Below are 19,768 nucleotides of genomic sequence, written 5' to 3'. Positions count from 1 at the left end.
CCCCCACCACGTTACTCTCTTTACATCAGCTCAGTGCAGACAGAAAGTACCAGATCCCAAGTCAGCATTTGTCAAGAGTGTGGCTGACAGGGAGGGTACAGAGTCACTGCACTGGTTACCAGCTGCAGATTTCTGGGCCTCCCAAGGCCTGAATCCGGGTCTCTGGAGGCAGGCCCTGAGAACTCACATTTCAGTCTGCTTCCCAGATGGGCCTGATGCATCCCAGTGTTTGAGGATCATTTCTAAAAGGAGCACATGCTGTCACTGTCAGTACTAGGGGTTAGATTTCTCTTCTCCCAATTCTACTTGGAGCGAGAGCTTTCCTGGGCTGCAAAGGAGAAAGCAGTTCCCACAAGCCCACAGGAGTTACTAGCCATGCTGGGTGCTGGGGATTCTGAGATGAACAAGCCGCTGCCCTCCAGGAGGAGGGTGTGGCCGAGGTTTACAGGCCATGGCCACCGCCTACCTCCCTCCTGGTCAGATATGACCAGGAGCAGCCCTGCCAAGACTGTTGGCTGTGTAATCTCATTCTCACTTCTTGGTGGGCTGGGTCCTCTGCTGAGCTTTTGGAACCGGCCCAGTGCTTAGCTAATGTTCCTAATTCTGATGAAAACCCGCAGGGCTATAACCCTTATTTTTGTTCCTCTTTGCAGCATTAACAGCAGCAAAGTTGTACCTCGGTTTGAAAGGTTTGGCTTGGGCGCCCTGGAGTCCAGTAATCCAAAGATGTAGCGAGCCGTGCAGTTTTTCTGTTGATTTCTTTCTTAAATGTGTTTCTAAAACATCCAAACAACCACCGCAACACAAAGCAACACTCATCAGCACATCGGCCGCCCTCCTAAGTGCTGCAAACCAGGAGCGTGTGTCCTCGATTCAGACTGTTCGGCCACAAAAAAACACTCGGGTCCCGGAGATGGAGCCGCACCTGCCGTTTCTTAAGATGACATCACCAACAACCAGGCCTGTCGTGACAGGCAGCAAATGTTTACACGTGTGTTTCTGCGGAGTGAATGCAATGTTTTACAGTAGGTAATAATAAAAACGGGCTTTGCTGAGGCGCCCTGGCACCGTTGGCCAGGATGGCGGAAGTGGCCGTTGCCTCTGGAGGCCCCTGGAAGCAGTGAGCCCCCTCTGGGCCAGAAGGAAGAAAAGCATGATGACTGTGGCTCTCCTTGTGGTAGGACAGGGACCGTAAGGTTGGACCTGGCCTCTACTTTGACCCTAAACCCTATCAGTGGGGAATCTTCCTCTATAGGGGTATCCCCTCGTCCTATCCAAAGGACACTGTCCCTTCCTCCTTTTGCAGAGGAAACCCTGGCTAGGAACTGAGTTGGATTCTGAGGGTCGGCAGTTCCCAGAGAGTTTGGGTTCACCTCTGACCCCTGTAATCCATCCCATACCAGCTAGAAATGTGGAGACAGGTAAAATCCAAATAACATCTGAGCTGATCCAGTGGTTCCCAACCAGGGTTTCCGCTGTCTGTAGAGATGTTTCTTTCATGAAGCCCCCAGGGAAGCACCAAGGAGATGGGACGCAGGGCCTTGGCTTAGACACATCTCAGTCCCTGACTGACATTGGACCCCAGAGCTAAGGCCCAACCCAGCAGCTGTGTATACAATGAAGGCTTGATCCGTGAGAACAAGGCAGGTGGTGGGAAGGAGTAGCAGCAGTGGGTCCCTGAACCCACCCTCCCAGCCACTGCGTGATCTGGCCCCTTAGAAACTCATGGTCAGTCATCCCAAGGTTCCAGAGCTGCCCACCTATTCCACTCCCCTCGTCCTGTTGAAACCGCTCAGCACACTCCTGGCTCCTCTACTGGCCATGTTCCTAGCTAAGATGTTCCCCCCTTTCATTGAGAGCCACCTAGCGAGCCCCCCAATCTTCAGAGCCTTCCCAAGCAGCAAGTCAAGCTTGTCACTTGTGACCATTTGAACCAGAAGGAGGGACTTGGTTTGGGAAAGTCCATGATGTGAGAGCATCTTGCCTGTCTTCATTGGAAGCTGTTGCCTAAAGAGAAAAGTGCCACATTGCGAAGAAACCCTTCAATGGTCAGTTACGTCAGGCTCCAAAACCAAAAATGACCAAGGGTGACACAAGCGGCGATGTGGTTGGATTCAGACCCAGAACCTGTGTCCGTGCTCTGATCCAGGATGGGGCAGCATGCTGTCCTCCTCACCCTTTCATTTAGACCCACCTAGCAGAGCTCCCAGTCTTCGGAGCCCTCCCTGGAGTCTGGCCAAAAACATCATATGAAATGGCCCGCTCTGCCTAGAAGCTGTGGGCTGCCTTCCCTTCTCCCAGCCAGGCACCCCTTTGGCTGAGCCCTGCTTGGAGAGCACAGCTATGAGGCTGTGCAAGGTACCTGGCCTCCCGCCGCCCGTCAGCACTCCAGATACGAGCACCTTCCCCCTTCCCAGTCAGGGTGTGGGAGGAAGACAGAGGAGCTGGAAACCAGTTGGGTTCAGCTCCATGTGCTCTTGCTCCCCATCATGCCTTGGGCTCCCCCTGTTAGCCCTCTATGTGATCACCCCCACCCAAAGCCACATGGTGTGTAACTCCCTCCTTTAGCTAATTCAGCTCCTCCCCACAGGTTTTCGCCTTCCCAGATGGTCCCAGTTTGTGCATCTTGGGCCTCTCAGCCTCTCCCTTCTAAACCCATGGCCATGCGGGTGAGCCCAGGGTTTGGACAGCTGCAGAGCAAGTCGGGCTCAACACCCCCCAGCCCTGACCCCTGGGTTTTGTTTTTTCTCATGAGCGTCACACTCGTGCGTCAGTTTGAGAAGCTTTCATTGCATACCTACTGTTGACTTGGGCAAGTGCTGGGGGGACCCACGATGGGAGCAGTCGCAATCCCTGCCCTTAAGGAACTGGGATCGTCCAGGAACCCCAAGGGTGGAGCTGAAGGACTGGGATATCCCCTTCCTCTGCAAGGCCCTGGGCAGCCATCTGCTCCTGGCTTGAGCCTCTGCACTGCCTGTCATTAAGAGAAACTCCTGAGGAAAATCCCCAACGTGGTCCCCTTCTCCCTATTTAAGTGACTGTGAAGGAGGTTAGGAAGACATGCTTATCCTTCATGCGTTCTCCCGTCTGCCTTGGAAACACATGAAGGACGGCACATACTGTGAATTCAGCCCTCATGGCCAACTGTGAAGGGGATAAAGAAGCTAAGAGGGTCTGCTTGGCAAGAGCTCTGGGGGCTGCGGAGGTCCCCACTGGGGTCTGATAGTGGAGCCCACGCTTTGGCCCTTCAGGGACCCCCAGTTCCCAACCTCACCTCCCACATCCCTGGGGCTGGTGTCCCTGCTGCCTTTAGCCACCAGCATCGCAGCCATTGGGTCTCCAGCCAACTTGAGGTTTGAATCCTAGCAAGTCCCCAGTTAGTCATGAGCAATGTGTAGCCGAGTTCACCTCTCCATGTCACCAAATCACAGATGTGTGCATGGCGCTGGAATCCCTCTGCCTTCTCGTGGCATTTCTCCGTGTGATCACAGAGGGCAGTGCCGTGCCCTGGAAGCCTGTGGTGTTCTCAGGCTCAGACCAAGATTTGGGGTCTGGGTGGAGACATAAATGTGAAGCCGAATAGGGAGGTTATGCGATTCTACAACATTCGCCAGGATTTCATCAGTGTGTGCAAACCCAGCGTCCCCTGTGGCCACAAGGCACACACTTGCTTTTTTGAATGTGATGTAAACTTTGTACAGTAAAAGTTTTTATATTTTCTACCAACTGCGTTTGTCTTCCAGAAATGCTGTTAATTTAAATTAAAATGGTTAGTATTAATGAATGTGCTGTATCACTTTTTGCCACTGGCAAGAACACACCCTCTGTGCCAGTCCAAGCCTGGGTGTCTGGAGTTTGAATAAAGTTGTACCAAGGTGTCCAGGGCTGTGTCTGCTTGGGTCCGTCCAGATGAGTGTGGGTAACCGCTCAGATGGACGGCATGGGAGAACAGGAATGGACCCCTTGTGGGAGCACCTTCCAAAGAAAGAGGTTATGCATGGACCAGATATTTCTAAACAGATGGAACAGTAGAGAAGGAACAGAAGCAAAGGGTCACGGTGCGCAGAGGAAGGTCCTCCAGCCCCCAGCAGTCACAGCTGGTGAGCAAACCCAGACCTGTCAGTGTCTCCTCAGCTGGAGGTACCTTTGCCTTGTGGAAGGAAGCCTTGGGGTGGTCATTTATCCAAATCTTATTTCTAGGAGCCTCTCCTTGCCAGTTACATAGGGAGAGGTGCTTTGAAAGTCAGAGTAACCAAATTTGTGGGACCCCCTACTGTGAGCTAGGGAGGTGCTTTCTATATATCATCTCACCTTCATCTAATCCTCACAACACCACCATGAGGTAGGAATTGTTGAGATGTCTCAGCTGAGGAAACAGACATGAGGAAAGGTTCAGGGGTTCACCTAAAATGACACTGCTGGTAGGTGTCTAGTCCAAGACTCGGACTCCAGAACCTCCCTCTCATCAGACGTTGGGGAACTGATGTGTCAGACATTGACTGAACACCCACTGTGTTCAAAAGATGGTGCTAAGTGCTGGCACACCGGTAAGAAGATAGTGCCCTTGCCTGGCAGGCTTCATGGAGGAGGTGGCCTTGGTACTGACTAGAAAGATGAGCGATATGCCTGGTGCATATAACCAACAGGACATACCCTACAGGAACATCATATGCAATGGCTCAGAGGCCTGGTAACACCTAGGGAAATCACAGATATTTCAATTGTAAAATGGGGAGCCACTGAAAATGCTTGAGTCGGGGGGGCCATAATAAGATGAATGTGTTAGCTATAGAAGCTGGATTGGGGCTAAACTAGAGGCAGGAGGGATAATAAACAGCTTTGATTGGATGTGAGACGTCCAGCGCATCCAGGATAATTCCCCAAATGTCTTTGTGGCTCATGGAGTCATTCACTGAGAAGACGAGCCTTTGGACAAGGAGCAAGGGAGGGGTCATGCTTAAGGAGCATCCAGGTGAGGTCTGCGTGACTAAATGGATGCCGGGAATGGAGCCTGGGAGACAGGGCTGGGCCGATGGACTTGACAACATATTCAAAGCAGTGGGAGTTCATGAGATGGACGTGAAGTGACTCATATCGATATCACTTGACGTGCGTCTCACTGGCAGAGACTACTAGCTCTTGGCAAAGCCCATGTGTCTTCTCTACTAGCTTCTGTTCTTGGACACAGGTAGACCCATTTCCCAGCCTCCCTTGCAATTGAGTGAGAACACGGGACTGAGTCGTACTCAATGGAAAGTGAGTGCCTGGCCTATAAAAACTTCCCACACGCACCTTACCCTCCAAGGGCAACTCAGAAAGTCACATGTTGAGGGCAGCATCGCATCACTCCAGGTATCTGACTGGAGGAGGCCGCCCTGCCAACCTGCTATTTCTGCCCATCACTGGTACGTGAATAAGAAGGAAACTCCTGAGTTGGAGCCATGCTGCTTTTTTGGGTCATTATAATGGACCTACACTAAAATTGTATTCTTTGGTAATCGTAATAGCAAGCAAGTATTGAGAAAATTCTGGACATTATGCTAATGATAAGGCGGATACCGATTTTAACCTTCATACTAACTAGGTGGTAGGTAGGTGCTACTGAACCCATTTTGTAGTTGGAGGGCAGGCCAGTGACTAGATCCTGCTCGGGTTGGCTCTTTGGATACTGTCTTCCTTTCAGAGAGGTTGTAGTACTTGCCCAAGGTCACACACGGTAAGTGGCAGAGGTAGGATTCGAAACCAGACTTGCCTGACCGAATACCTAGAATCTTTTCAAAATTTCTACTTTAATAGATGTTTTTATATTAGAAAAGTCATACAGGTTCATTGAGATGTCAAACATGACTGAAATGACAGAGAAAATGTTAAGCTTCACGCTGTCCCTCCACACACACCCACACCCTTTGTCCTAATCCTTCCCTGAGATAAGCAGCGTTAAACTTGGAGGCTTTTCTTCCTCATCTCTTTCTGCTGCATTTAAACATGGTTTTGGGTTTGTGGTGACTTTATTAAACAACTACATCATATATATGACATACGTATCATATGATATGTCATATATATATCATTTTTTCCTACCCCTGGGGCTGGGCAGTCTCTGTCCTATTTAATTCCTGCTACCCTCTCCCCCAGTCACTGGAGTCTAGGTTTCATTTCCTTGAGCGGTGTCTTTTCCTAGAACAAAGAGGAAGGGACACCTATCAAAAGTGGGGAGGTGACTAGCTAGACTGAGAGGCCCAGGCATTTTATCCAGCCCACGTATGCTCATTACCTGGCCCCTGTAGGCAAGTGAGATATTCAAAATATTTAGACACCACCAGTAGGACTGGACACCAGATGAAAGTGGCTGGAAAGTCCACAAGTGCGACCTACTAGAATATCAGGCCTCTTTTGAAGGCTGGTGGTTCTCCAAGTGGGGTCTCCGGACCAGCAGCGTGCCACCTTTCCAAACTTGTTAGAAATTCTCAGGCCATACAGCATCGGGGACTTTGGGGAGGGGGCCCAGCAATGAGTTTTAAGAGTGCAACCCTGTTCTTAGGCCACGTGTAAGAGGGGGATTTGGGTTTTTGTTTTGCTTTGTTCATTTTAATATAAACTTCATTCTTGAAGTTTATCTTTTTTTGTTGTTTATAAAGTGTTTGGGGGGAATATTGGGGAACAATGTGTGTCTCCAGGGCCCATCAGCTCCAAGTCGTTGTCCTTCAATCTAGTTGTGGAGGGCGCAGCTCAGCTCCATGTCCAGTCTCCGTTTTCAATCTTTAGTTGCAAGGGGCGCAGCCCACTGGCCTATGTGGGACTTGAACCCGCAGCCCTGTTGTTGAGAGCCCACGCTCTAACCAACTGAGCCATCCAGCTGCCCTCCACCTTCTCTTTGTTCCTCTAGACTGCAAGCGACAGAGACATGAAAATGGCAAGCGGGTAGGAGATAGGTTTTGGTGTTTCTGTCAGCTTGGGGGGAAAAGCAGAGTTGGACCCAAATAAGCCAGGCCAGGCCACGACGGGCAGGAGAGCCATCTGGCCACCAGTGACTGCCTTGAACCTACTAGATCATGCTCAGGTTGGCTCTTTGGGTACTGTCTTCTTTGCAAGTGTATTTTTCAGCTATTTTATCCAAAATGCTACTTGAGACCTGGTTGAGGGAGAGCTGGGAGGTGCTAAGACTCTGCCTTTCTTATGCTATGTTGTGAACAGACAGGAGAGAGGGAGGTAATCCACTGATTACCAAGTGTCGTGGGAGGGATGACGCACACTGGCTGTCCTGGACGTACTGAGGACGGTGTTGGGGGACTGGGGAGAGAATTGGGACAGAGAGGTGGTGGGGAAGGACAGGAGAGGTGAGAGTTGGTGGGGCCTGGGAGGGACAAGGGGAAGGCTACAGGATAAAGAGCAAAGGGCAGGGTGAAGTCCACCCAGGGGTCCCAGTCTAACGCCTGGTCCCCAACCTCCCCTCACCCCCAATGAACTGAACACCTTATGCAGAGAGAGAGGATGCTGGCAGGTGCAGCAGGCTGGCATGAAACAGCCACGAGATGGTGCCCCCCAACTATTAGGTTGGTGCAAAAGTAATTGCAGTTTTTGCAATTTTCTTTTAACCTTTTAAACACCAGTTACTTTTGCACCAACCTAATAGAACCAGAATGTGAGCTTGAAAAGTTTTTGCTCTCTAAAAAAAACTTCAGTGACCGATATCTCTTTTGAGTGTGTTAGAAGTTTCCACCTGCGAGATTTAGAATATCGCACAGGGCAGGGATGGCTTATGTGGGTGTGTCTGCCTCAGGTCTCACTTTCCAAGTAGGAGGTGAAACTCAGCCAACGAAGCTGTCATCGCTACCCAGGCAGGCTGAGAAGAAACGGACCGAGGGGCAGACAGGTAGGTAGGGGACTGGGTCCCCTCCCCGCAAGGAGCTAGCTTGTTTAGCTGTGAAGGTCAAGTGTGGTTCTGTGTGCACGTGCCAAGATTACTTGCATGGCAGAGGCTAGTGAGTTTTTAGGCATTGCCTGACGTCACACCTTCAAGAAATGTCAGCTATAGAAATGAATGAGCAAGGGTGGGAACTAGGAAATTGAATCAACTTTGGAAATGCAGATAGGCCTTTATTGGTTCCACTTTCACTGGACACATGCCTCTGCTTGGGTGAATGATTGATTTGGCCAATGTAACTTGGATGAGGAGAAAATTTATGGCTGAATCTAATTGTTTTGTGGGACTTAAAATGTTTCGGGGTTACTATGGACAAACTGAGCATTTGCAAACATGTGTATATATTTTCCCTTAAACTACAGGGAATGTACTAAGGTGAATCTGTGACCATCTCGTCATACTCTGTGTTTTGTGATTCTGGGCCTGTGGTTTCGTGACTTCGTTTTTGAAGACCCAGCCAACAAATTGAGGGTCCCCAGTTATGGAGACGTTTCGTGGGGAGGTCTAATTTATAAGTATGATGTTAGGTATGTTTTCCCTAACAATTTTCAATACTGACATCTGGCTGAGTGAAAGTGGGTTAGGTTACAGATTAACTAGGGCAATCTGAGGTCCTGGCGGGAAGCCCTTTGTTCTTTCTCTAATCTAAACTTCCTGACTCTCAGAAAGCAGTGGGAGGAGGGAGCATTTGGCAAACAATGGCTCTCTTTGACCCCTTGTGTCATATCCAAAAGTCCCTAATTACCCCCAAAATCAGAACTCTATATACCATTCCATTCAAGCAGGTCCACAGCCTCTGCAGAAGTAGATGGTTCCAGATTTTAGCCCAGGAGAGAGGACTTCTCTAGGATATATTGGGGAGTGGGGGTGGTGCCAGCAGGCTGGTCCATGGAGAAGAAAGAAGAAAGGGGACCACCAGCTGCCAAGATCAAACTGGCAGTGAATGACAGTGCACCTGGGTCCTTGGGAATTAAATTTAAAGTTGTATGCTTGGAGGAAAACTTTGTAACTAGAAGAACGTGAACCCTCTTTTCCATCCCCTGTTGCTCGACTAAAAAGAACGCAAATAGAATCTAGTCTGTAGGCAAGCACATCTCAAAGCATGGACAGGATATCTTTGTGTAATTAGTAGCAAGACCATCAGAAAGTGGGTGTGACACTGAAACAGTCCCCTTTCCTAGGACGGAAGCCCAGAGTTGAGCGCAGTGGTTGAAGAAAGTAGCAAAGTGAGGTTAACGTGGTTCAATGTGGACATGGAGGACCCATGGCTCCCTGGACTGTACAATGGGACTTGTGCATCTGTGGACATCACTGACCGCCCTGCTGAGGTCCCTCTGTGCCGGGGGCATCCCTCCGGACCAAAGGATTCAGAACTATATTATGGGGGAGGTGAGCAGACCTGGGGGCAAAGATCCATCCAGGCCAGGAGTAAGTATGACAGTGCTACCTAGCATTTACCAAGGGGTAGTACGTGCTGAGCTCGGTGCTAATCCTTTCCATGCGTTAGCCCGTGTAATTCCTACGACAACTTATAAGGTTCACATTCACTTGCCTCATTTTATAGGGGAGGAAATGAAGCTTGGAGAAATTAAGGAAATTATCCATGATCACACTAAAATTAAATGACAGGACCAAGATTCAAACTTGGTCTATGTCCCCTGTCCACACTCTTTGCAACCCATTATAGTGGCTCCCCTGGGGAGAGTACCTGGGATCTCAAAGAGGGTGGGAGTATGTCTTACAAGAGTCGGAACCTGGTGGGTGAGGGGGAGCATGGGATGCCAAGGAGCCCCTAGAAGGAGAAGCACAGGGAAGGGGATGGAGAGAAATGGAAAATAGAGCCCCTGCTTTCCCAACACTGAGCAAAGACATTGACTCCTGAAGGTGAGAAGGTCAGAGGAAGTTTGGGTCCCACACTATACGGAAAATGTGGGAGACAGATGGGCAGCATGGTAGCTCTTGGCCTTCCCCTACTATATTTTGCAGCTTGCAAGTGCACAGAAGAGGGTTGAGGGAGTTTCCAGGGAAATCAGCCCTTCCCAGTGGCCATCCCATTTAGAGATGGAGCAGAGGATGTATTCCCATGGAACAGTCCCCCAGACAGTGCTTATAAACCACAGCTGTTTCTGCTCTTGGTTTACTCCTTAAGGGTCCAGAATAAGGAATAAATTGTCAGAAGTTGTTCTGAGTTACAAATACAAATGAAAGACAAGGGTTGGTTGCAAGCAGGGTGACCAGACCATCCAAACTGAGACCCTGGGAGAATAAAAGGGGATGCGAACCAGCGGGGATGCTGGGTAGCCAGGGACGGTTCCAAATTGAGAAGCCATGCTGAGACAGAACCCGTGAGCAAGATGAGCACCCAACACCACACTAGTCCCTCAAGAGACAGAGGTTCAAGGAGACAAAGGTCTGTGAAAGGATCCATTGTTTTTCCCGTGTGGCAGCTGCGGCTCTCTCACGGGCGTTCTCTCCAAAAAACCACCCTCTGTGTTACTAGAAATGGGTGCAGGTCTGTGCCACAGCGCACCCGGGTTTTGGTTTCACTGTGAGAAGTCTCTAGAAAACAAGGCAAGTTTGGTGTCCCCCAGAGTCAATCTTTTGTTCTCCTTTTTCTTGCTGTTTCGGATAGAAAGAGGGAGGGCCCCACTGTCCTTTCAGACACTTGGCACTTTCTATGCCTGCACAACCAGGAAAAAGGCCAGGCTTGCCTGCTTCTTCTCAAGCCTCCAGTGGCTTTGGTCTAGCTCAGAGATTGCAAAATCAAAGGCCCGTGGGGCCAGGAGGTATCTGGCATGAGTGAGATGGAACAGGTACTTACTTGTTAAGTGCATGGGAATAGCCTTCATTTCCACAAAATAATTTTTTTTCTCTCCTATCTTTTTTGGTAACAAATTTAGAGCCTTTCTGTTTATCATTTCTTTTTTTGTCCCCCCCACTTCTTTTGCCTCCCGCCCACTCTGGTTCAAGCCGTTATTTGTCAGTCTAGTTGTGTAGGACACAGCTCCCTGGCCCATGCTGGTGTTATGAGGCAGCTGGTACTCTGCTCTGGAGAATTGTTGCCTTGTGGGTCTGAGAGGCCCGTGTAGACAGATCTTCCTTTTTGTTTTTCTGTCATTTTGGTTTTTGTTTTTTAACAGAAGTGAGAGGACTAGATTTTTATGTAAAATCTCTCAACTTCCAAAAGTCGGCTTACAATTTTTTTAAACAGTATGTAGGACAAACGAAACAAGTTTGCAGACCGGAACTGGCCTGTAGGCCGCCAGCTTGCAGGTTCTGGCCCACTCGGGCTGCCCTCTCACTTATTGGCTGCGTGACCCAACATGAGCTCCCCCACACGCCGGAACCCAGGTTTCTTTGTTGATAAAGAAAGTGGGCTCTTGCTGCCCCCCTAGTTGTTGTGAAGACAAGATAAAAAGAAGTATGCAAAGCACTGAGCATATAGTGGGTGCTCAAAGCCTGATGGCTGCCCCCAGCCAGCCAGGATCTGCACCCCTCACATACCTGCACCCTTCACCAGTCCTGGTCTCTGGAAGGGGAGCTACGTAGTGACCCCAGGGACTTCCTTCTCTCCAGTCCGAGTGGCCTCCAGATGCAGATTGTCTTCAATGTTTGTATGTAGGAGTGGCCCATGATACTCTGTAGATTCCAATGTGATGAAGGTTTCCACCTCCCACGCCTAATCCACCTACAAAAAAAAAAAAAAAAAAGTCAGTTAAGTAAAGTTCTAGCCTGGGAGGCAGAGCCACATTGGAGAGTATCCACACATAGGCTCATCCGTCTCACCATCACCAAGTAGGAACTGAGTGCCTGCTATCTTTTCCCTTGAGCACACGGCTGGGCCAACACCCCTTGGGAACTGAGGGGATCAGGGGAAAGGTGCAGGGGCCCTGGGTTCTGAATCTTACCTGATCTCTCCTTTGTTGGGTGGATTGGGCAAGCCTCCCATGTCAGTGTGGAAGGAAGGCCTGAGTCACGGAGGAAGTGGCCTGGGATTTGCCGTATTTCTGGAACACCACAAGCATCACTGTCTGTAGCTGGGCCCATTATGATGGCTGCAAGGAGTGGCTGAGGGGCAGCTGCTACATATGGAAAGAACTGTAGGGTTTTAGTCGTTGAGAACCACTGACAGATATGGCTGCCAAAAATAATAGAATCATCTTAGGCTGCATTACTAGAAGTAGAGTGTCTAGAAACAAGGGAGGTGAAAGCCCCACACTGTTATGTGTTGGTCAGATTGCTTGGGTACATGATCTAACTCTGGGCCCACTCCAGGAGGCCAGAGCAAAGCAAGAAAACATCACTGAGTATCTACTATGTAGCAGGACCATGAAAGGTGCTCTATATATATTCTCTCATTTCATATCAGGCAAATTACATGAGACAAGTATTACCTCCATTTACAGAAGGAGAAAGTGGCTATCAGAGGTGAAGTACCCTGCTCAGGGTCATCCATCCAGCAAGTGAAGGAACAGCTTGGACTTGGAGCCACATCTGGCTGACTCTGTGTGAGCTCTTGCTTCAACATGTGGCCTCCCCGATAAGATAATCTGCCACTTCGTGGAAAATACCATTTCATTCTACGTTACGCTCTCCACAGGAAGTCCCCGGATACAAAAGAAAATGGATTCATTATTCTTTCCTGTTCGGAAGAGCAGCCACCTCTGCCCTCATTCCCTGCCACCCCTCTGGAATGGGCCCTGGATGAGACGGTGTTGACAGGACCCAAAGCTGAACCTCCCACTCCCCAGGGACAGAAAATATTGTTCAAAAAGGAAACCAGGAGATTGGTTTTGGCAGAGCCCTTTTCACCCCTGGGGGCACAGAGCACAGAGCTACATTCCCTGTGACAGATGTTGGGGCCCATGAAAGGAAGCCCCATGAGAAGGTGTCTAAGAAGTGAGGCAGGGTGGTGCAGTGCTTAGCAGCGCAGGTGGGCTGAGTCTCGGCTCTGGTGCTTTCTAGCTGTATAACCTTGGGTAGGTATCTTCACCTCTCTGTACCTTCATTTCTTTTCATGTAGAATTGACATAATTAATAACACTTACTTCATAAAGCTGAGGGAGGATTAAAGGGTAAGGCTCTCAGAATCGTGTGTATCACATAATCAATACTATACAAGTATTAACTTAAAAACAACCTCTGGGTACTCCCTCCTCTATGCCCATCCAACTATTAGCTGCATATCTGTCTTACCCGTTGGAATATGAGCTACTCCAGGCAGGGCTGTGCCCAAGTCCTCTCTGTACCCCAGTGCCCAGGAGGGGCCCAGCACTTGTTTACTGACGGTGGCAGTCATTGAATCTTCCATATATTTCAGGTCCCACATGATCTTCCAAGATCTTGCTGCTCCCCATCAAAAGGTGAGGTCTCTTCCCACCCCTTGAACCTGGGGGACTTTTGGATTGCCTCGAAAGGTAGAACATGGTGGCAATGGCAGGGTGTGACTGCTGAGGCAAGATTATCGTTACAAAATGGATCCCACTCTCTGGGGCAGAGATAAGCTCTCCCCCGGAGTTCTGCCCAAGTTCAGATTTGTGAGCCAGATAAACGTCTTTGTTTGAAGCTACTACATGTTCATAAAATTTTATGCAGCAGCAGGTAACCAGAATGTGGACTAGATGACTCAGGCCTGGTGCTGTCAGTTCAGCAGGTCAGTAGCTGCTTGCTTGTTGCTCCCGCCATCTCTTCAACTCCCACGAAGAGAGAGGAGGGGCGCTGGCTGTGGTGTTGCAGGCCGAGCTGGGAGCCGGGCGGACCTGGTTTTTATCTTCGTTCTGCTGCTCATTCCATGTGTGACCACGAGCACTTCTCTGCTTCTTAGATTCATGAAGTATTCATCCCAGCAAGTCTCAGCCTGATAAGAAGGAAGTGAAACCATCAGAATTCAGAGTATCTCTTACTGGATTCAACTGTTTTTCTGGGAAAGGGAGGGTGTAGACACCAGCACTAGAGAGAAGGGAGAGCAGCCGAGAGGGAGGGCATGGACTGGGGTCTGGAGGTTCCAGCTGAACCAGGTTTCATTTCCGTCTGGCTGCAGCCCATCCATCATCCATCTTTCTGCTGGTTCAGGAACTGAACCCAGAGTGGGGTTCGCTGAGAAACTTGAACATCAAGGCCCTTCACTACGTGGGCAATGGATTTGCATGGTCACGGGTGTTTGTAACATTTGCGGAAGTTAAGATGTGTTAAATGAACTGATTAACACTACAGTTTCCTCTTGAGTCAGATCGCATTGGAGACGCCATATGCACTTGGGGAATTTGGCTAAGGGGGAGTTGAGTTTGGCATATATTTATTTTAAGTTTAGTGGGATACGTTTATGTGGTTCACAGCCACTTTCATGAGTAATTAAATTATTCCCAGCTATCCCAGCTTAGGAATGGCTTCTGCAACATTCTTCCTGCCCATTGTGCCAACTCACCTGGGTCCAGATACACAGATGCATGGCCAGAGGTGTGTCACAATGGCATGTGTCCTCCATTGCCTGGTTCCCAAAGTATGTGGGCAGTGGAGAAAAAGCAGGCCACTGGAAAGACGGGACGATCTTTCTAGTTTCCTCTATGGAAAATGTATCGAATCTTCATCAGATGAAGCAGAAAATAATATGCTGCCAAACAAGTAGGAAAGTACTATAGGGCCAGGAAATCAATTACTGACCCGACACTAATCCTTTGCACATCTGGTATTTAATGTTTGCTCACGTGGGTTCCCCAATGAGGAAGTGTGAGTAAACAGTGATGTTGAGTGCCCTTGATTCCACGGAGCTGCGTGCTCTTCCCCTCCTTATCCCTGCCACCCATGGAAGGGACACCACCGATCCTTCAAGACTCAGCCGGGGGGCCACCTCTTCTCTGAACGCTATTCTGGCCTCACCGCCCACAGGTGAGATATGTGAAAACACAGACATCATTTATGGAGTGCTCACTCTCTGCCAGGCATCGACTTACATGCTTTACAAGCGTTAGTTCGTTTCATTCTCACAATACCCTTATGTAATAAGGCCTGGGATTAGCCCCATCTCACAGATGAGGAAACGGAGGCTTACAGAGTAATTTCTCTGGCTTCACCCAGCTGCTATGCCCCACTGAAAACTGAAGACACTGGCTTCATAGCACATTAGTGCATTTAGTAATTTGCATTACCACCAATCTTAATGATTTATGAATCTTTAGAGAGAAAGGACAATGTCCTCTTGGTCTGTGGTCCCCACAGCCAAGCTCAGGGCCGGCACCCAGCAGGTGCTCCGTAAATGCTTGTAAATGAAATGCTAGTCTGTGCTTCAAGGGAGTTTCACTTTTTCACCTCAGAACCCTCTTGACTCGGAGGTGGGCTCCCAGGCAGGCCTATGGGGGCTCAGGCTACAGGGCCCCTCACGTGCGTGGACCTTGGGCAAGGCCCCAGCAACATATTTATATGATCATTCATTTCAGTAAAGTAAGGCATTCTTTTCCTTAAAGATGCCTCCCAAATGTGTAATTTGAGTCCCACAAAACCCAGATCCGTGTGGGGTGTTTGTTGAAAATGCAGATGTCCGGCTTTCCCCCCAAACTGCCCAATCCCAGGCTCTGGGAGAGATTCATGGCTTATCTGAGTCTGGATATCACTATCCCCAGTGCTGGGCATACTTGCTTTAGGGCTCTTGGTTCTTATGTCTGGTCAAATAATTAAAATGGCATAAAGCAGATTAACAGGAGAAAATTAAGAATCTGTTCTCCTTATAACAGGATACAATTGGACATTGGTTATATTACCAAAACTTTGACTTGAACTGTCATATTTGAGAATAAGCTTCGACTCACGTATGACCAGACAGCTTTTGGGAATTAAGGTTGATTTTCTGTAGCCAGTAAATCCCCTTGGAAAAATCAGCCTGGCGGGTACCTTGCTTACAGGGTTACCAACAGCTTAACCAGGTGAGTAACGATGGTCATTTACTGGCAGACCCAGGAACCTCAAGATATTTTGGGAACCTCAACAAGAGAAGAATTCACCCAAATCTGTAGGTATTGCAAGCGAAGTGTGATGGCAAGTCCTGACCTTGAGAAGCTTTTAAAAAGTCCAGTCTGAGATGCTTTATAAAAAGTCCCGGCAAAGCAGATTAAAAGATTATACATGGTTAAGCATTGTTCTTGCTGCATTTACTTAAATAACCAGGCGATATTTAAAGAGACTAGATTTATTTTGCCAACAAATTAGTCTTAACTTTGATTATGTCTGATAGAAGTGGGGAATGACTGTAGAGAGAAAAGTTGTTTCAAAGCCAAACTCGAGTACGCCTTTGTGGATATCAGCTTCTAGTCCTATTACTTGTCCTTGAAGTTTTGTTTTCTACCTGTAAACTGGACTAGATCCTGAATTCTTCTAGTTTCCTCCAATACTTGACTACAGCTCACCAAACTAACGTTTCCAATTTTTCCTTCCACTCTTCTGACTTGGAATCCGTGAGAACTAAAACTGCCCTTTTCCAAAAGCCACGGAAGCTACAGTTGGACAACTGGATAGAAACTTCAGAGAAATCATCACAACAGCTCATGAATGGACAATCTCTGTGTCTGTTACTGTATATGTCCCTCAGAATGCTCACCAGAGGCATTCAAACTGCAAACTCAGAAAATCTGTCAGATTGCCATTGCCTGCCCTTACTCCATCTAAAATATGCTTCCAGCCAAACATCTAGAAATTTTCTTGACTGGCTGCCCTCTGGACTGAGGCTGGGTTTATAGTCTTCTCCAATCGTTACCCTTTGTTTTCCTTTTGTTTCCGTAGAAATGTTTTAGTAAACACCTGATTGTTTGTACCATAGGGAGTCTACCCACATAACTGCCTCCTGAAATGAGTTTAACTAAACTGACCTATTGTCAGGACCAAGACACTGGTTCACTGAGATGGAACAATCTACTAACTCAACTTCTGAACTTTCAAAGGTGAGACTGTAGGGAAACAAAATTTGCCACCCCAAAATGTGTCTGTTTAGCATAAATGAGCGGTAATTTTTAAGACACAGAAAATTTAGGAAGTTCTTTTTTCCCCCTTTTTCCGCCTCCCCCCACAGCCCCCTGCTCCTGTTCAAGCTGTTGTTTCTCAGTCTAGTTGTGTAGGACACAGCTCCCTGGCCCATGCTGGTGTTATGAGCCTTGCACTCCCCCCGGCTGAAGCAGTTGGTTGCCAGGTGGCCGCTCACAGCAGCTCTCGCTGGCTGCCTGCCAGCTGGCTACTCACGCCGCTCATGGCATCACACGGCATCACACGGCAGCACATGGTAGCCTAACTCCAGGGAGAGCTGTTGGTCACAATCTTAGCTGTAGAAGGTGCAGCTCACTGGCCCATGTGGGAATCGAACTAGCGACATCAGCGTTAGCAGCATGGTGCTCCAACCACCTGAGCCACCGGGCTGGCCCAGAAGTTTTTCTTTTAATCTTTCCCTTACCTGCTTTAAAGAATTTAGATAGGGAGCCTGTACCAGGAGGAGAGCTATTACCAAACAGGTTCTGTTTACATTAAAAAGACTTCTTTGCATGGCATGGAAATTATTAGCCAAACATTTGCTCTTCTCATCTCCCTGTGAATTGTCTTCCTTCCCTTCAAAGTCCCAGACTCTTACTCCCTTCGCCTTAGCTTAGTTCAGGCATATAAGCCTCAATTGCCTGACTGCCTATGGGCCTCACATTCTATGGAGCCCTCATACATACAAAATTAAATTTGGCTTTTCTCCTGTTAATCTGTCTCGCACCAATTTTATTATTAAACCAGCTAGAAGAACCTAGAAAGGTAGAGTAAAATTTTTTTCCTAAAAAAATAAAATAAAAAATAAATAAGTAAATAAATAAATACAATTTTTTGCTCTCCACACATGACCACCATCCATCCACAGAACTTTTTTCATTTTACAAAACTTAATTCTATTCTCATTAAACAACAACTCCCCATTTCCCACTCCCCCCCCACCCCAGCCCCTGGCAACCACCATTCTACTTTATTTTCTATAAATTTGCCTACTCTAGATACCTCATATAACTGGAATCATACAATATTTGTCTTTTTGTGACTGGCTTATTTCATTTAACCTAATGTCCTCAGAGTTCATCCACACTGTAGCATGTGTCAGAATTTCATTCCTTTTTAGGGAGGAATAATATTCCATTCTATATGTATATACACTTTGTCCATTCATCTATCGATGGACATATGGGCCACTTCCATCTCTTCGTTATTGTGAATAATGCTGCTATGAACATGGGTGTACAAATGTCTCTTCAAATTTTTCAGGTATACGAGTGGAATTGCTGGATCATATAGTAATCCTACATTTAGTTTTTTGAGGAACCGCCATACTGTTTTGTTGCATAGGTCTCAGCCTATGGATATTGATGCTATTGGCTAGAAATGCCGGGGGCACTCTTCTGGCCCTGTACTACTTGTGGGGAGTTCCTATAGATATTTCCCCAACTGGAGCCAATGCTGTGGCTGGACCAGCCCTTGTGGTTCTTATGGTGACTGCAAGATGCATTTCAGCAACAAAATCATCACGGAACTTTGAAAACACAAGGTTTACTACTCACTAGTCCTGGGGCCACACAGCAAAGTTGCAGGTAGAGAGATCCGGGACCTAGGGTTCTGCATTTATTGGAGTCCAAAGGTCGGGTGGCTAAGTGGGAATTAGATCACAGGAAGGGAAAAGTGGGATTACTCATTTGGTCAGTTATCTAGGTTACCCAAGGCCTTTAAAAAGGGGAACTTAATGGGTGGGGATGGTCTGGGTGCTTATCTAATTGTTCAGCTAGAAGCTATTACACGGCGGGCATTCTGTTTATTTGAGATGGATATCCTTGAAATGGAGGCCTTGCAATCAAACGCTTAACATCAGGCACTTATACCGCGTTTTCCTGAAAATAAGACTGGGTCTTATATTAATCTTTGTTCTAAAAGACGCATGAAGGCGTATGTTCAGGGGATGTCATCCTGAAAAATCATGCTAGGGCCTATTTTCTGGTTAGGTCTTTTTTTGGGGGAAACATGGTATTACAGTAAAAAAAAAAAGCTATCATGAGGCCCTTACACTACATTTTCCATAGCCGCCTCCCCATTTTACGGGCCCACCAAGTGCCCAAGGGCTGTTCACCCACATTCCTCATCAACACTCTTCATCTTCTGGTTTCTTGATAGTGGCAATCCCAAAGGGTGTGAGGTGGCAGACTCACATTTTGAACAGATCCTTCGGTCTCCAGGGTAGAGAAGACAGCCTCAGACCCGTGTCTGGGACTTTGACTAACAAAACTCTGCATAGGAGCTGGGCTGAGGGCGGCCCCTCGCCTCCTTAGAGGCCACAGCAGGGCCCTGGGAATGGGTCCTGGTGGCTGCGCAGTGATGCCAAGCTGCCTAGTCAGCAGTGCCCTGGCACTGCATTTGGAGGACACCTTCTTACTGTCTTAATTAGTCTGAGAACGCCCCACCCTGCAAGGGCACAGGGCGGGAGCAGAGGGCCCTGGGGCTCTTTTCGAAGGGCTGACTCACCTCCAAGACATTCCGTGATGCGTTCATGCTTGTTTGCTGGAATTCTAGCTGTCCCTGTGTCTTGATGGGACTCTAGACTCTGAGAGCTTTTTTGGCTTTTTTTAACAGTACTTTATTGAGCTAGTGTTTATGTAGAGTAAAATGCACGGATCCTTGTTTGCTGGATGTTTTTACATAGGTAAAACCGCTGTGTGACCAAAATCCAGATTCAGTTCCAGAACCCAGAAGACTCCTGCGTGCCCTCCCAGCCACACCCGCCTCGGGTCATTCCTTCACTGTGAGATTCACTGATATTTCCTATATCATACTTCCTTTATTGCCGAGGGGCAT

At 48.2% G+C, this 19,768-nt stretch overlaps 1 protein-coding gene and 1 long non-coding RNA gene across 10 annotated transcripts in view; one reads left to right on the top strand and one right to left on the bottom strand.

Annotated features, from left to right (window-relative positions):
- The window catches only part of KSR1 (kinase suppressor of ras 1), a 144,705-nt gene extending 140,827 nt beyond the window's left edge, over positions 1 to 3,878 (top strand). For all 8 annotated transcript variants that reach the window (XM_074320247.1, XM_074320245.1, XM_019731388.2 and 5 more), the window contains one exon: positions 654 to 3,878. In XM_074320247.1, the coding sequence (XP_074176348.1) occupies positions 654 to 732 (79 nt within the window). In that variant the 3' untranslated portion in view covers positions 733 to 3,878. The remainder of the gene's footprint in view (positions 1 to 653) is intronic.
- A 5,364-nt stretch (positions 3,879 to 9,242) lies between these two features.
- On the bottom strand, positions 9,243 to 12,856 carry LOC141568929 (uncharacterized). Of its 2 annotated transcripts, none has more exons than XR_012492264.1 (3): positions 12,319 to 12,856; positions 11,833 to 12,022; positions 9,243 to 11,612 (listed from the first exon to the last, which is right to left on the bottom strand). It is a non-coding gene; the product is annotated as an uncharacterized LOC141568929 (long non-coding RNA). The 2 variants fall into 2 exon arrangements; XR_012492263.1 differs by having other exon boundaries at positions 11,833 to 12,006.
- Positions 12,857 to 19,768: the final 6,912 nt, after the last annotated feature.

The sequence above is a fragment of the Rhinolophus sinicus genome, linkage group LG15, assembly GCF_036562045.2.
Source record: "Rhinolophus sinicus isolate RSC01 linkage group LG15, ASM3656204v1, whole genome shotgun sequence".
Lineage (NCBI taxonomy): Eukaryota > Metazoa > Chordata > Mammalia > Chiroptera > Rhinolophidae > Rhinolophus > Rhinolophus sinicus.
Note: the sequence above shows the minus strand (reverse complement) of the source record. Positions and strands in the feature narration are given on the sequence as shown.